The 16804-nt window shown below is 48.6% G+C and overlaps 1 protein-coding gene across 7 annotated transcripts in view; it reads left to right on the top strand.

Annotated features, from left to right (window-relative positions):
• The window catches only part of Fgr (FGR proto-oncogene, Src family tyrosine kinase), a 31047-nt gene extending 15674 nt beyond the window's left edge, over positions 1-15373 (top strand). For 5 of the 7 annotated variants that reach the window (XM_076934054.1, XM_076934051.1, XM_076934050.1 and 2 more), the window contains exons 3-13: positions 680-882; positions 1694-1796; positions 2953-3051; positions 9377-9480; positions 9646-9795; positions 12050-12205; positions 12323-12502; positions 12914-12990; positions 13280-13433; positions 14509-14640; positions 14728-15373. In XM_076934054.1, the coding sequence (XP_076790169.1) occupies positions 693-882; positions 1694-1796; positions 2953-3051; positions 9377-9480; positions 9646-9795; positions 12050-12205; positions 12323-12502; positions 12914-12990; positions 13280-13433; positions 14509-14640; positions 14728-14936 (1554 nt within the window). In that variant the 5' untranslated portion in view covers positions 680-692 and the 3' untranslated portion in view covers positions 14937-15373. The remainder of the gene's footprint in view (positions 1-679; positions 883-1693; positions 1797-2952; positions 3052-9376; positions 9481-9645; positions 9796-12049; positions 12206-12322; positions 12503-12913; positions 12991-13279; positions 13434-14508; positions 14641-14727) is intronic. The other 2 variants (XM_076934056.1, XM_034502667.2) reach the window with 1 other exon arrangement.
• The last annotated feature ends 1431 nt before the right edge of the window (positions 15374-16804 follow it).

Below are 16804 nucleotides of genomic sequence, written 5' to 3'. Positions count from 1 at the left end.
GGTGAATTTCTGAGTTCGAGGCCAGCCTGGTCTACAGAGTGAGTTCCAGGACAGCCAGGGCTACATAGAGAAACCCTGTCTCAAAAAAACAAAAAATAAACAAACAAACAAACAAACAAAAAACCAAATAAGGAGTGGTGGTAGCACACACAGTTAATTTCAACACTTGGGAAGCAGAGGCAGGCAGAGTTCTGTCAATTCAAGGCCAGCCTGGTCTACAGGGTGAGTTTTAGACCAGCCAGGCATATACAATTTACAATGAGACCCTGTCTGGGAAAATAAGAGTGAATCAGCCATTAGGAAGTGAAAGCAGAGTGATCAGGACATCAGGGTTGCTTGGCTTCAGAGTGAGTGTGAAGCCAGCCTGAACTACAGACCCAGTAACTCATCATCAATAAAGAGGATACAGGCAACACAGCAGCATCCTGATACAGAAATCCATCTGAGCTGCTGCCGTAGAGGCAGGGAAAAGCATGGGGAAGCCACACACCCTCTCTAAGTAAGAACACAGCTAGGAGGCAGGCCAGAGGTGCCCCTTACTTAGAAAGACCCCAATCTGGGCCAGAGAGTAGAAGCTCCGTGCTTGTGTGAATCCGTGTACACATACGCACCTGAGTGCTTAGAGTGACGATACAGCAGTCAGGGACCCTGAATTATGAGGCCTGTCCCCCTTCTGCAGCAGGGCACCTGGGATGGGCTGTGTGTTCTGCAAGAAGTTGGAACCTGCATCCAAGGAGGATGTGGGCCTGGAAGGGGACTTCCAGAGCCAAGAGGCTGAAGAACGCTATTACCCTGACCCCACTCAAGGCCGGTCTTCGTCCACCTTTCCTCAGCCCACCAGCCCTGCTTTCCTTAATGCTGGCAACATGAGAAGCATCTCAGGTGGGTCTCTAGGGTTCTGGGGAAAACTAAGGAAAGGAGAGACTCAGACTTGTCCTCAGAAGCCTCTAGGGTGATATAGGAGACAGCCCTATTCTGTAGCTCAAAGTAGCCAAGTCCATGTGTGTAAATCTACCCTAGGAGTCTAGTTTGGGTCTTTTTCTGTTCTCATCAAAGAGGGACTCCAGTGATAATTGCAAGTAGTGAAGAGAACCCTTCCATTTGGAAGAATGAGGCAGAACATCATGAGTTTCAGGGGCTCTATCTGTCTATGTCTCTCTGTGTCTCTGTGTCTCTCTGTGTCTCTCTGTCTCTGTGTCTCTCTGTCTCTCTCTCTCTCTCTCTCTCTCTCTCTCTCTCTGTGTGTGTGTGTGTGTGTGTATGTGTCTGTCTGCCTGTCTGTTTCTGTCTCTCTGTCTCTGTTTCTCTGTCTGTCTATGTCCCTCTGTCTATTTCTGTCTCTCTTTGTGTCTGTCTCTGTCTTTCTGTTTCTCTCTCTTACACACACACACACACACACACACACACACACACACACATTTCTTATATGTCACTTCAGAAGGTGAGACGACTTCTTGGTGGGGAAGCAAATTAGTCACTTTCCAGGGCAAGAAGGACATGAGGCTATTTGTCCTGGACCTAGAGGGACAAGCTATGAAACCCAAATCAGAAACCCCACCTGTCCCCGAACTCCTTCAGGAACACTGTATCGGCAGGGATGTCAATGCCTGGCTGGGGAACTGGAAGCCGGGGTGCAGCTTCCCTGGTTCCCCTCTCTAAGTCCTACTCCTGCTGAGCAGCCCTGACTCTGCAGGGACTGGAGTGACCACTTTCGTCGCCCTGTATGACTATGAGGCCAGGACAGGGGATGACCTCACCTTCACCAAAGGCGAGAAGTTCCATATCCTGAACAATTCGTAAGTGACCACCGGGCTACCCCACTGAGGACATGGCCTGGGCTGGGAGCAAGTTCCAGAGAGAACAAAACTCAGATTCCCGGGTGGAAAGCCCCAGCCTAATGGAGACATACAAGCCAATAAAGCTCCCGGGTGAGACCTGGGAGCACAGCTCAGGGGTGGAGAACCGGGCTAGCACATGGGCCTTGAGTTCCATCCAAGGCCCCGAAGAGAAGTGTTGATAATAAGGAAGCCCTGGGTGATTGCAGGAAGAGGGAAGATGAAGGGCTGAGACACCAGCAGAATACTAAACCTGATCCCCCAGGGTAGCTGTGATTGAGGAAGGCTTCCTAGAGGTTTATAAGCTGAGACCAGAAAAATAAGCAGACAGTGGAGGAAGAGGTGAGAAAAGATGAAATAAGACTAAACAGTGATTTCTAGAGAGCACCAAAGGTTGCGTGTGGGTACGTCATAACAAATGAGGTTCAAGGCTGGGCAGGTGTGACCCCTAGACCACCCACTACATAGTGAAAGGGGGAAATTCACTCCTGCAAGTTGTTTTTTGACCTACACACACACACACACACACACACACACACACACACACACACACACTAAAAACTAACAAAAAAAAAAAAAAAAAAAAAAAAGAAGCCTGGTGGTTGGTAGTGTGCATGGTAGTGGGGTGGGGGTCAGAGGCAGGTGGATCTCTGTGAGTTCAAGACCAGCCTGGTCTACAGAGTGAGTTCCAGGACAGCCAGGACTACATAGAGAAACCATGACTTGAAAAACAAACAAACAAAAGAATAAAAAGTAGAAGTTGGAGATGGAGACAGGTCAGAATCCATGGACGTTTAAAACTGTGTCATAAAGCCTGAATTTTATCCGAGAAGGACATCTGTAGCCTCTGGGAATTTCCAGTGGGGAGGGAACCCAGTCAGCATCCATGGCATCTGCTCAGAGAAAAACAAGAGGAACAAGCCTGGGAATCCTCAAACATACTCCCTTCTCAGGGAAAAGAGCTAGGGCACCTGCAAGGCTGGGAGACCAGGCAAAGAGAAGCCCTTGGAGTGGGGAGGGGATCAAAGGTGAGACTTGGCCAGGACACCCTCCAGCTAATGTGGCCCAGCCTGGACCCCAAGTGCTGCTGACTGCCCCCTGTGTTCTGTGACTACAGGGAGTATGACTGGTGGGAGGCTCGCTCCCTGAGCTCCGGACACACTGGCTATGTTCCCAGCAACTACGTGGCTCCTGCGGATTCCATCCAGGCTGAAGAGTGAGTATGATTGGGGCCAGCCCTGCGGGGAAAACCCTGATGTTAAACTTCCAAGGCTATCTCTTAGGAAAAGACAAGGCCCACTGTGAGGCCCCTTCTCACACACATGTTATAAGAAGATGGTAAGGATGGAAGTGACCGCAGCTAACACAGCAGGTGCTGCGTTCTATAACTGAGGCCTTTCTCTGTGGTCCAGATAGATAGAAACTCTCTGGTTCTGTTTTACAAATGAGGAAGCCGGGCGAGGGTAGAGGTGCTGGTCTTTAATCCTAGAATTTGCAAGGGAGAGGCAGGTGCATCTCTCTGAGTTTGAGGTTAGCCTAGTCTGTATAGTGAGTTCCAGGTCAGCCACACAGTGAGACTTTGTTTTAAAAAATAAAACATCAAATGAGGAAGCTGAAGTACAGAGAAAGTGAATATTCTGCCCAAGTTTTCCTAGCTAGTAACGGATGGAGCTGGTGTGTGACCCAGCTAGACATATACCATGTGCTAGCCAGTATACACCTTGCCTATCTGAAACAGTAATATTATCGCAAATCTCTCTCTCTCTCTCTCTCTCTCTCTCTCTCTCTCTCTGTATGTGTCTGTCTGTCTGTCTGTCTGTCTGTCTACCTATCTTAGCAGAGACGGTGCAGACTTATAAAGGAAAAGTATGTAAGAATTCCTGAGAGTGGGAGGTGTGTCCAAGGATTACTACCCATGAGCTTTCAAGCCTATAATGGGTGGGAACTAGAGACTTAGACTCAGTGGTCAACAGTGCTTGCTGCCCTTCCCAGCACCGGAGACAGGTAGCTCACAGCCATTTGTAACTCTAACTCTAGGGGATCTTAGACCCTCTTCTGGCTTTTATAGGCACACATACATGTACACAAACATACACACACAGCAAACACGCATACACATAAGTAATAATAATTATTATTGTTGTTATAACAATAATAACATTTTATTATTGTTATAAAATCTTTTTGTTTGTTTTTCAAGACAGGGTTCTCAGTAGCTTTGGCTGTCCTGGAACTCTCTCTAGAAGAGGCTGGCCTTAAACTCAAAGAGATCCGTCTGCCTCTGCCTCCTAAATGCTGGGATTAAAGGTCTGTGCCACCACTGTTCAGCCAAATTAATCTTTTAAAACCTAAAAACTGTTGGGCTGGAGAGATGGCTCAGTGGTTAAAAACACTGGCTGCTCTTCCAGAGGTCCTGTGTTTAACTCTCAGCACCCACATGATGGCTTACAACCTTCTTTAATGAATCTGATCCTCCTTTTTAGCAAATAGGTGTACATAGAGACACAATATTCATATAAATAAATAAATCTTTAAAAAAAAGGAAAAAAAATCTTGTCTTTAAAAAAAAAAAAAAAAAAAAAAAAACGGAACAGGACACTGGGATGTGCCTTGTATGGTAGAGTGTGTGTCTGGCAGGCATCAGGGCTTGGGTCTGATTCCCCAGCCATCACACAAAATCAACCACTCATTGATAATCCCAGAATTTGGGCTCAAGGTCATCCCCCCCCCCAAAAAAAAGACTTTTTTATGACTACACTGTAGCTGTCTTCAGACACACCAGAAGAGGGCATCCAGCTCTCAAGGTTAACCTTGATGCAGTGAGTTTTAGGCCAGCCTGTAAAAAAATGAGATTCTGTCTCAAACAAAACAAAACTAATAGCTCACAAAAGCAAAGCAAAACAGGGTTGGAGAGATGGCGCAGTGGTTAAGAGCACTGACTGCTCTTCCAGAGGTCCTGAGTTCAATTCCCAGCAACCACTTGGTGGCTCACAACCGTCTGTAATGAGATCTGATGCCCTCTTCTGATGTGTCTGAAAACAGCAACAGTGTACTTGCATGTGTAAAATAAATAAATATTTTAAAGAGGCTCTGCAGTTAAGACCACTGATCCAAGATTCAATTTCCAGAGCCCCCATGGTAGCTCACATGTATAACTCCAGTCCCACACCCTTCTGGCCTCTGCAGGCACCAGGCATGCATGTGATGCATAGACAAACATGAAGGCAAGACACTAAAACAAAAGCTAGTGGAACCGGGGGTGTAGTTCAGTGGCAGAGTGCATATTTACTATGAGGAAGGCATGCAAGGGAACAATCCGTAGAGTTCAGTTTGTTAAGTAGACAGAGAGGGGTTGCAGTGTGGTTTAACATGAGCAAGGTTCTAGATTCCATCTTCAATCTCCTCCTCCCAAAAAAGCTACCTTCAAGTTGTGTCCCATACATTTGTGAGGGGGAAAAAAAATGACAAGAGAGACTTTGAAGAACTAGATTGGGCACGTGTCTCAGTTAGGGGTTCTATTGTTGCAGAGAAACACCATGACCAAAAAGCATGTTGGGGAGGAAAGGGTTTATTCAGATTACAATTCTACGTAGCTGTTCATCACCAAAGGAAGTCAGGACAGGAACTTAAACAGGGCAGGAACCTGGAGGCAGGAGCTGATGCAGAGCCATGGAGGGCACTGCTTACTGGATTGCTTGTCCTGCTTTCTTATAGAATCCAAGACCACCAGCCCAGAGATGGTCCAACCCTCTATGGGCTGGACCCTCCCCCATTGATCACTAATTGAGAAAATGAGGCATTTCCTCAGCTCTCTGATGACTCTAGCTTACATTGAGTTGACACAGAACCAGCCAGCACGGTGGCATAGGAGCTTTGGGCCTGTAATTCCAGCATTTGTAATGAATTTGAGAGTAGTCTGGGCTACATGAGACTCTATATCTCCAAAACCAGAGTGAGAGTCCTCAGGACTCTGACTCTGAGAAGTGAGAAGGATTGGATAATCCAGTATCTTTGGAAGAAGCAAGTTAGGTGTGGTGTCAGTTGATAAAATGGGGGCACAGGAGCAGGTGGTGGTACATGGATTCTGGGGGGTTGTCACGCCCCACTTGACCAGCAAGGAAGATGCGAACAACCGGATCCTTCTCAACAGCCTTTATTGTAGAACCGCTTCTTCATTTTGCAGGGAAACCTGAGTGCCCAGGGCGAGCTGCTTATATACCCTCAGCCCTGGGCGGGGAAAGCGCATGGAGGTGCACAATTGGTCAGAATTGCAGTGCTTCATTAGCATACCCCGCTCGGGAGGGGGCGATTGGTCAGGATTGCAGTACCTCATTAGCATATCCCACTCGGGAGGAGTTGGCGCCAAAACTGAATTGGCCCAAAGATGATCACATGCACAGTGCACTTGTTTACCAGTAGATCATACCAGAAGCCGGCACCATCTTGACCAGCCGAGTCGGGTCGGCAGCCTACAGGGGGTGTAGTTTTGTGGTTTATAGAAAGGAACACTACAGGTGAAGGAAGTTGCCAGAAGCTAGACCAGGCTGCCCTGTGCATGAGAGGTGCCAGGCCATGCCACTTCCCACATGATATCCCAGAGAAAGGGGCACCTGTTCCTAATTGTTCCTGAGACTCTATCATTGTTCCCTGTAGCCCTGGCAGATGGCACACTGGTGCTGGTAAGAACTGGGCCTCATCTGAGTAGAGATGGCACTTAGAGCTGCCTAGTAGAAGGAAGGAGGAAGAGAGTGGGGGACACAGTGGTCCTGGGATTGGACGCTGGGGATGACCTTGGAGAAGAAAGAGCAGTTGGAGACATGAGGAAAGCAGACCCGGCCAGTGCAGCACACCCAAGGCTGGAGGAGGATTTTCTGAAAACAGGAGAGGGGGGATTTGAGGCTGCCCTCATCCTTGGTGAGGAGGTGACCCTCATAAGGCACCTTTGTCACATGGGATGTAAAAATGGGCTTGACAGCAGAGTCCAGGAAGGAGGGAGTTAGTGGGAGGGAAGGAAGTATTGTCTCAAGAGGGGAAAATGTGGGTCTAAGTGAAAGTAGGCTGAGAAGCCAGGGCCAAACATGCAGAAGATGGCTTAGCTGGTAAAATCATTTGCTGTCAGGCCTGACCACCTGAGTTTGATCTCTAGAACCCACAGGGTGAAAGGAGAGAGCCAGCATGCACAGATTTGTTCTCCGACCTCCACTTCTTTGTTATAGCATGTATGTACACGTGCACACACAAAACAATACAGAAAATGCAATAATTGAGGGTTGTGTGTGTGTGTGTGTTAAAAGAAAAAAGTAGGGGGCTGTAAAGATGGATCAGTGGTTAAGAGCACTGGTGGCACCAGGGTTCAATTCCTAGCACCCACAGGGAGACTCATAACCCTCTTTAACTACCGTTTCAAGGACTCTGATGCCCTCTTCCAGCCCCCATAGACACTTGCACACACATGCATGTATAGTAATTACAAAGAAATAAATCTCTATAATACAACAATATATAGGACTCAGAAGTTCTTCCCTCTAGGAAAGAGGAAGGTATGTGTTTGGGGATTGAAGAATGGGCAGTTTCAGGGGGCTGTTTATGGGGTGAGATGGAGTTTCTTGAGTAAGACATGGGCAAGTCCAGAGCATAAGAGAAAGGAGGCCAGATTGTGGAGAATGACAGAAAGCATGAAGTATGACGTCAGGACGGGTGGGGTGGCAGTGGTCAAGGGGTTGGGTCAGCTGTGCCCACAGCCTGGGCAGCACGATGATGTCTAACGTGCTTCATGTGGAGCCCTGGTTAAGAGCCCAGGCCTGAGAGGAGACAGTTTGGGTTCCAGTTTTGGGTCACAGTGTGGCCTCAGGCAAGCTCCTTAACCAGTAGGTAGTTGGTTCAATTCCTCATCTGTCTTATAAGTTTAACACGGCACCTCCCTCTGAATATTATAATCGAGTCTGTTTATGTTCAGGGCTGTCATCTACCACAAAGGAAGTGCCCAGTCTGTTAAGGCTTGGTTTTTATTTTGAAGCAAGGTCTTGCGATGTAGCACAGGCTACTTCACATTATCTCATCCTCCTAGGTGCTGACTTACTCTACGGGTCCTTAAGGAAGTTTTTGGCTTTTTTTGAGACAGGGTTTCTTTGTGTACCTCTGGCTGTCCTAGAACTAGTTCTGTAGACCAGCCTGGCCTTAAACTCACAGAGATCCTCCTGCCTCTGCCTGCAGAGCGCTGGGGTCAAAGGTATGTACCACTGCACCGGGGTTGAAGGAGGACCTTAAAATTTTTTGGTAATGTGTCTGGTATAGTCCTTTAATCCTTTCTCCTTCTTGCTGCCTGCCTTCCTAGGCTCTCCATTTGCCAAGGCTGCCCCTTCTGTCTCCCAGATTTGCCTGGTGCTCAGGTATGGACTGAGCGTGCCAGCGTTCCAGGTGTCTTTGCCTCCCTTGATTTGAAAACTGTGTTCCTTTCTATCAAGCCCACAAGGTGCAATTTAGTGATCAGATAACAACAGAGTCTTCTACAGTGTGTGTGGTCACATCTGTTCTCTCCAATCTACTGCATATACACACAAGGCTTGGGGCTACCGTTGTCTCAGACAGCATCAAACAGGGATGAATTTGGGGCTAGGGTGGGGCAGGGTCCCGAAGGATTGCCTGGGGTGGTGGGAGAGAATTAGGACAAGTGAGGACATTAGACTGTTCGAAACAGCTAGCCTGGTGGCTGAGAGCTGATAGGCTGGTAGTCAGCTCCCTCTGAGTCTTCAGTTCTTTGTAAAATGGGTTGTGGAGAGGTCTAGTGAGATGGATCAAGGGCCCTGTGGTACCTGAAAAGGTCACTGATGCCTGTGTTCTACCAGTTTCTGTTTGTTGGTTGGTTGGTTTGATATAAGGTCTTACAATGTAGCTTGACTGATTTGGAACATCTGCCTGCCTGTGCTTCCCAAGTGCTGGGATTAAAGGCATACACTACCACTGACTTTTATGGTTCTCTCTCTCTCTCTCTCTCTCTCTCTCTCTCTCTCTCTCTGTCTGTCTCTTTCAGTTTTTCAGAAACAGAGTTTCTCTGGCTATCTTAGAACTCATTCTGTAGACCAGGCTAGCCTTGAACTCACAGAGATCCACCTGCCTCTGCCTCCTGAGTGCATGGATTAAAGGTGTGTACCACCATGCCCTGTCCTCTCACTTTTTGTTTTTAAAACACTATGTGACCTAGAACTTTCTGTGTAGACCAGGGTGCCCCCAAACTCAGAGCGGCACCTGTCTCTGCCTCCTGATTGCTGGGGTTATACCACCACACGAGGAAGATTCCAACAATTTTAATTCAGGAGACATCAGTGGGTAGAAAAGAGAATCCTGGTCTTTCTTAGGCATCGACCATGTGTGCCAGACACTTTCTCATTCCCCTTCTCTGGATCCTTATAGCCAAGTCATGGAGCAGATCCCAGCAGTGCATTTGTCAGATGAGGAAGCAGGCTTGGCTTGTGTGGTGACTTCCCAGGAAGATAAAGTCGTTTAAAAAGAATGTGCCTGATTCTGCCTGCTTTTCCTAACAGGTGGTACTTTGGAAAGATCAGTAGAAAGGATGCAGAAAGGCAACTTCTCTCCTCTGGCAACCCTCAGGGAGCATTTCTTATCAGGGAAAGTGAGACCACCAAAGGTGGGTTGGTATGCCATGCCACCAGCCATTAAAGGTAGTGGGGTGGTGCTTGGGTCAGGGCCAAGTGGAGGGGCAGAGCTAAGATGGACTCTGGGAATTGCCTTTGGGGCCTCTTCCTGATCTAAGTCTGAGTGAGAAGAGGACTAAACGACCCTTTCCACCCAGGTGCCTACTCCCTGTCCATCCGTGACTGGGACCAGAGCAGAGGTGACCACATAAAGCATTATAAAATCCGGAAGCTGGACACGGGAGGCTACTACATCACCACTCGGGCCCAGTTCGAATCTGTGCAGGACCTGGTGCGGCACTACATGGGTGAGCTGCTCACTGTGACCATGTTGTCCCGATGGGGAGACTGAGGCCTGGAGAACAAACCGATCTCCTAAAGAAGTAGTGGCTGGGCAAAGTATGTGTGCCCCCAGGCTAGGATCCGCTCTGTGTGGATTCTGAGGACACAGAGGCATGACTTGTCATGCCTCCTAATGTTCTTGCTTCCAGACCTAAGCCTGTGGGAACTTTTGAAAATTGACATTTTATTTATTTGGGGGGAGGGGCTCATGAGTGTCAGAGGACAACTCTTGGAAGTTGATTCTCTCCTTCAGCCAAGTGTGTCCTGGGGATAAAACTCAGGTCATTGGGGTTGCCAGCAGATGTCTTCTTTACCTGCTGAGCAAAATCTTGCTGGCTTCCATCTATGGAAACTGTGGGGCCTTTGTTGCGCTTTCGCTCTCTCTCTCTCTGTCTCTCTCTCTCTCTGTTTCTCTCTCTGTGTGTCTTTGTCTCTTTCTCTCTGTCTGTCTCTGTCTCTCTCTCATGGTATGTGTGTGTGTGTGTGTGTGTGTGTGTGTGTGTGTGTACCACGTTTAGAAACCAGAGGACAGCCGGGCAGTGGTGGCACACGCCTTTAATCCCAGCACTTGGGAGGCAGAGGCAGGCGGATTTCTGAGTTCGAGGCCAGCCTGGTCTACAGAGTGAGTTCCAGGACAGCCAGGGCTACACAGAGAAACCCTGTCTCGAAAAAAAAAAAAAAGAAAGAAAGAAAGAAAGAAAGAAAGAAAGAAAGAAAAGAAAAGAAATCAGAGGACAACTTACAGAAATAAGTCCTTTCCTTCCACCATATAGATCCCAGAGACCAAACCTGGGTGGTTAGGCTTGCTGCTGGCTGTCCCCTTTACCTTCTGAGCCACCTTGCTGGCCTTATTGTACTTCCTAGGCAGAGTCATCATCAGAGGCTCTAAGCCAGGAATTCTCAACTCTCCTAATGCTGAGACCCTTTCATTCCTCGTGGTGACCCCTCCAACGGTAAAATTATTTCAGTGTTACTTCATAACTGTACTTTTGTAAATACCTGGTAAGCAGGGTTTATCTCAGCAGTGGGCGGCAGAAGCTGACCAGCACTTTGAGGAGAACCTCTGGTTGTTGTGTGCTACTTGGATGTCAGGGACAAGGTTGAAGGCAAGGTCCCTTGGACAGTTGGGGTCATTGCCCAAGCAAGACAAGCAGAAGACAACAATTCTGACGCTGAGCAGGAGGCAGCAAGGACCTGACCAGACAGAGGCCTGGCTGTGGGGTTAAGCAATTATGGTCCATCCAGGAGTAAAACCGAAGCATGGAAGCCAGACAACTTCATTCCCTAACGTTCTCAGCTTGACTGGTTAAGCCCAGGATGAGGTTCGTGGCAGGAATGGGCTCATGTCCACAGTTTTGCCTCAGAACCTTACCTCTGTTTTCCCCTGTCAGAACTGGTCCTTATCCTTAAAGGCTTGGCTGGAGGTTGCCTCTTAGGGAGAGCCATTAAGTTCCCACAGGAATCATCTCTCTTTTGGGTACTAGCCTTCCTCGGCCACCAACAAGTTCCCCTACTCAGAGGACTGAATTGTCTTCTTTCCTGGCTGTGAGCTCAGATATGAACCTTTTTTTTTTCTTCAGTTTTTCTTTTTTTCTTTTTCTTTCTTTCTTTTTTTTTTCTTTTTCTTTGGTTTTTCGAGACAGGGTAGCCCTGGCTGTCCTGGAACTCACTCTGTAGACCAGGCTGGCCTCGAACTCAGAAATCCGCCTGCCTCTGCCTCCCGAGTGCTGGGACTAAAGGCCTGTGCCACCACTGCCCGGCTTTCCTTCAGTTTTTCAAGACAGGGTTTCTCTCTGTAGCCCTGGCTGCCCTGGAACTTGCTCTGTAGACCAGGCTGGCCTCTGCCTCCTGGGTGCTGAGATTAAAGTTGTATTCCACCACTACCTGGCTCCTTTCTTTCTTGCTTCCTTCCTTCCTTCCTTTCTTTCTTTTCCTTTTAATCCTGGCTTGTGAAGACAAACTGTAAACTATTGTCATTTCTCTGGATTTGTTTGCTTGTTTGTTTATTTTAGACCCTGTAGCCTAGGCTAGCACCAAACTCCTTCCTCTTTCCTCAGCCTACTGAGTGCTGGAATTAACAGCATGAGCCACCATATTCCACTAGGGCCTGGTTATTTATAGCAGCTAAACTTGAGGTCTGATGCTAGCCTGTCATAGAATTTCGGAGAGAGTATCCAAAACTTTCCGTCTGTGACCTCCTTCCATCTGTCCTTCCTTCAGAAACGAATGATGGTCTGTGCTACTTGCTCACGGCGCCCTGCACCACCATGAAGCCTCAGACTCTAGGCCTGGCCAAGGATGCCTGGGAGATCGACCGTAGCTCCATAGCGCTTGAACGCAGGCTGGGCACTGGCTGCTTTGGAGACGTGTGGCTGGGTAGGAGATGGGGCGTGGGGTGGGGATGGAGGATGCTGGGGGGGTTGTCTGGGGTTTGGGAAAAGGGACAGGATTTTCTGGGAGCCAGTCTTGACTGAGTATTCTGCCACGGAGCAGGCACGTGGAACTGCAGCACAAAGGTGGCAGTGAAGACGCTGAAGCCGGGCACCATGTCCCCGAAGGCCTTCCTGGAGGAGGCACAGATCATGAAGCTGCTGAGGCACGACAAGCTGGTGCAGCTGTACGCGGTGGTGTCAGAGGAACCCATTTATATTGTCACAGAGTTCATGTGCTATGGTGAGGGAAGCAGGGTAGGAGGCGGGGTTTGGATGGGTGGGATGGGGCTACCACCAGCAAAGGGGCTAGAAACTGTATAGTTCCAGAGAAAGAGGAGGGGCAGGTTAGAGGGCGGAGACTGCTGCGGGGGCGGGGCCTCCTTTTGCTAGAAGGTGCTTAGCCAACTGGTGGATCCCTTTGAGTTTACCAGAGCAAGCTCTGGAATGGAGAGAGGACTTGGGGAGGAATCTAAGTGGTCGTGTCCAGGGATTCGGAGATGGAGACAGAGCAGGAAGGTTGATCTAGGTGAAAGAACGGAAAGAGAGGGAGGCAGAGGGAGGCTAGATTAACTGGGTAAGGGCAAGACCAGGGTGGACAAGGCTTGTTGGGAGTAAGGGCTTGCTGCCGATTTTCTGGCTGCTTCTTCCTTAGGTAGCTTGCTGGATTTCCTAAAAAATCGAGAGGGTCAGAACTTGGTGCTGCCCCATCTAGTGGACATGGCTGCCCAGGTACGCTGAACCAGCAGGCCTCATCTCCCAGATCTCTCTCCTATTGCCCTTCCATAAACCCCGTATCCCCTCATCCACTAAAACTGCAGCCTAGTCCACCTTATGAGCTCTGAGACCTGAGGCAGGAAGATGCTGCCGAGTCTCCATGTGCTCTGGACAGCGGTGGGGAGGAGGTGGGATGTCCACTGTGGAGTTTTCAGGAGACTCCCATATACCCTTCAGGTGTTGTGATTATGGTGTTGTGAGCCCACGCTAGCGCCTGCCTCTCACTTCCTTCCCCCGCCCCCAGGTAGCTGAGGGCATGGCCTACATGGAGCGCATGAACTATATTCACCGAGACCTGAGAGCAGCCAACATCCTGGTGGGGGAGCATCTAATATGTAAGATCGCTGACTTCGGGCTGGCACGCCTCATAGAGGACAATGAGTATAATCCCCAACAAGGTGAATGGCCTCTACCTACCTCCCTAGAGATCAAAACCTCTAAGGGTTTGCTGTGCACCCCACATAGTAGGGAACCCTTCCCCATCCCTGATGATCCCAGACACCCCCAATCCTGATGTGAGTCACATGCAATTCTGAGTTCAAGTCTCCCCTCCAAACCCTAGCTACCCACACGTCTAGAGTTACCTGTGAGATGCCATTTCTGATCTATAAAATGAAAATACTTAGTCCACAATAAGAAAATAAGTATTTATCAGCAACTGACTAAGTACCAGACACTGCTAAGTCTCTAAGTCTTAAGCAGATTTAAACAGACTAACTTTAAGTCTTAAACAGAAGACAACAGAGTATAACAACACCAGATCTGTAGCCAGAATGCCTAGTATGGACCGCAGCCATTCGTTGGTTGCGCTGGCTGGGCGGAGAACTTATTCGCCATCTTCTTTTCCCAACTGGTGAGGTGAGGTCAATGCAGTGAGCTCGATGTGTTGATTGACATATTGCCTAGAACAGTACCAGGACCTGGGGCTATAACTCAGTGGGAGAATGCTTGCTTAGTGGAAGGGGGACTGAATTTGCTTCCAGCACTGTAATACCCAAACCAAGACAAATGAAACTGTGACCAGCTCTCAGTAAAGGCTAGAGACATTCTTTTTTTTTTTTTTTTTTTTTTTTTCCTTTTCTTTTTTGTGACAGGGTTTCTCTGTGTAGCCCTGGCTGTCCTGGAACTCAGTCTGTAGATCAGGCTGGCCTCAAACTCAGAAATCTGCCTGCCTCTACCTCCCAAGTGCTGGGATTAAAGGCGTGCGCCACCACTGCCCGGTGGCTAGAGACATTCTAATATCTTATCTTGAGAAGCAAAACCATGTGTGGAAAGTGCCTAGCACAATACTACACACACAGTAGGCGCTGACTTCATAAATAGCAGGTCTTTTCTGTTGTGAAGAGACCTCTATGCTCGGGGTCCCCAAGACATCCAATCCTAGAGTCCTCATTCTCTTAATCCATCAGTTCCCAGGGACACCCCTCTCCCCTATTAACCTTACCTTCTTACCTTCTTCCTCAATATCTCCAGGAACCAAGTTCCCCATCAAGTGGACAGCCCCAGAGGCTGCCCTCTTTGGCAGATTCACTGTCAAATCAGACGTGTGGTCCTTTGGGATTCTGCTCACTGAACTGATCACCAAGGGTAGAGTTCCTTACCCAGGTGAGCCGTGATTCGGGGGGTGTGGTCATGGGATAGACCTTCTCCACCCCTGCTCCTCCCACTGGCTGACAGAGTACCACTCCTCAGGCATGAACAACCGGGAAGTGCTGGAACAGGTAGAACATGGCTACCACATGCCATGCCCTCCAGGGTGCCCGACATCCCTGTATGAAGTCATGGAGCAAACCTGGCGTCTGGATCCAGAGGAGAGGCCCACCTTTGAGTACCTGCAGTCTTTCCTGGAAGACTATTTTACCTCCACGGAACCACAGTATCAGCCCGGAGACCAGACATAGCCTGATTGGGTATCAGTGACCCTCTGGCAGTATGTACTTGTCCTTGCCAATCGCCAATCCCCAGGGTGCTCTGGTCTCAGTGCTCCAAGACTTGGAACCCTGTGGAATCCTAGCATATCAGAGAAGGCCTGAAGCTCTGAAGCCATTTTATAGAGGGTACAAATGGAGACTAGGAATTCATCCCTTGCCTTCCCTGACCCCAAGCACTTTTTCTTCCCTTCCCACCCATGCCCCATCCAAAAATCTAGGGCACCCCACTCATTTCACAGATGAAGTAAATGGATGCTCAGAGCTCGTCTCTCGCACACTCTGACCCCAGTACTATTTTCCCCATGCCATTAGGCTTCTACATACTGTTAGCTTCTCTCTCCCATTTCCTAAAAATACTCATACTTTGTCTAGTTATTTATAAAATTGTATTTCTCTTCTGCCACTTATCCCTTATTCCTGCTTTCCTACCTCCTGTTCCAGCCCAGACCCTAAGAACTTAATTCTTAGGCTCTCTTGGGTTTCTCTTCGTTACAAAGGCAGGGAACAGAACGGAACGTCTTTGCTTGATTCCCTGCCTTCAGACCAGATGCTCTGGTGCAGGCCCAGGTCTGAGGGAGAGAACCCTTGGAGGCTCACCACTTCTCTGAGGGATATGTATGTGTTTATTCATTATGTAAGAACAATGATGAGGTACACATCAGGGTATGACAATTCCCTGAGCCATCTATGGGGAGGGGTGGTAGTCCACAGGAGGCAAACAGGACAGCTTTGGCTATTTGAGGGGAGGGCAGAGTGGGGGTGATGAGCAGTTCCCTCTTACCTACTAAGTGCTGGGTACCCAGTGTGTGGAGTTTCAGGACACCCCTAAGTCCCACTGTTCACCTACATGTCAGTTTACCATGAGTTGAGAGACACAGAAAGCAGGTGACTGCAAATAGACAAATGTGGTTTTGAATCTGCGTACAGCTAATTCCTTGCCTAATTTCAGCCTGCTTCCCAGCCATCACAGGCACACTGGGACAGTCTTAGGCGTGGTGAAGAATACAACAAATGCTGTACAGCTGTCAGGTTCCCCAGAACACGGCAAGAGGAGGATGAAGGCAAGAGGCCTAGCTCATAGGATCTCACTGGAGAGTGGGGTAGGTTCTTCCCCATCCCAGGGAACTTTTGGAGACCTTTGGAAGTATTTTTGTTATAGTAACATTGAGCACCTACTAGCTGGGATCAGAGATGGTAGACAATCTCTGATGTACTTCTTGGGTCCTCCCTGAAGAAACTGGCAGCTAGCATTGCCTCTGTTTGGAAACCAGGAGAACAGGAAATATGGACTCCTACCTCTCCTGTCAGGAAGTGTTTATTGGCCCTCTGACTTATTGATGGGAGAGAGGAGAGGAGCCTGGGAGCTGGGAGTCGCTGATGCACTAGGCAATTACTAAGAATTGACTCGGATGGACCCTTCACTGAGCAGGACCCTGGGCATATAAAAATGAGTAAGAGCTATTCCTGACCTGGAGGCTTTCCCTTTGGGTGAAGAAATAATGAATAAATAAATAAACATATACTTACCCTTTAAAAAAAAAAAAAAAAAAAAAAAGAGGCATGGTCTCATATAACCCAGGCTGATCTCAAACTCTACATTGCCAAGAATGACCTGGAACTCCGAATCCTCCTGCCTCCACTTTCCAAATGCTGGGATTCCAGTTGTGTCCGACCATGCCCAGTTTAATCTATTAAATTGCCTGGGACCTGACGGCACATACCTTTAGTCTCAGCACTAGGGAGGCAGAAGCAAGCAGATAGGTATGTGTTTGAGGCCAGCATAGTCTACACAGCGAGGTCCAGAATAGCTAAGGATAATAGTGGAGACCCCGTTTCAA

The sequence above is a fragment of the Arvicanthis niloticus genome, chromosome 5 (genome assembly GCF_011762505.2).
Source record: "Arvicanthis niloticus isolate mArvNil1 chromosome 5, mArvNil1.pat.X, whole genome shotgun sequence".
NCBI lineage: Eukaryota > Metazoa > Chordata > Mammalia > Rodentia > Muridae > Arvicanthis > Arvicanthis niloticus.
This window is presented reverse-complemented; position numbering and strand designations above follow the sequence as displayed.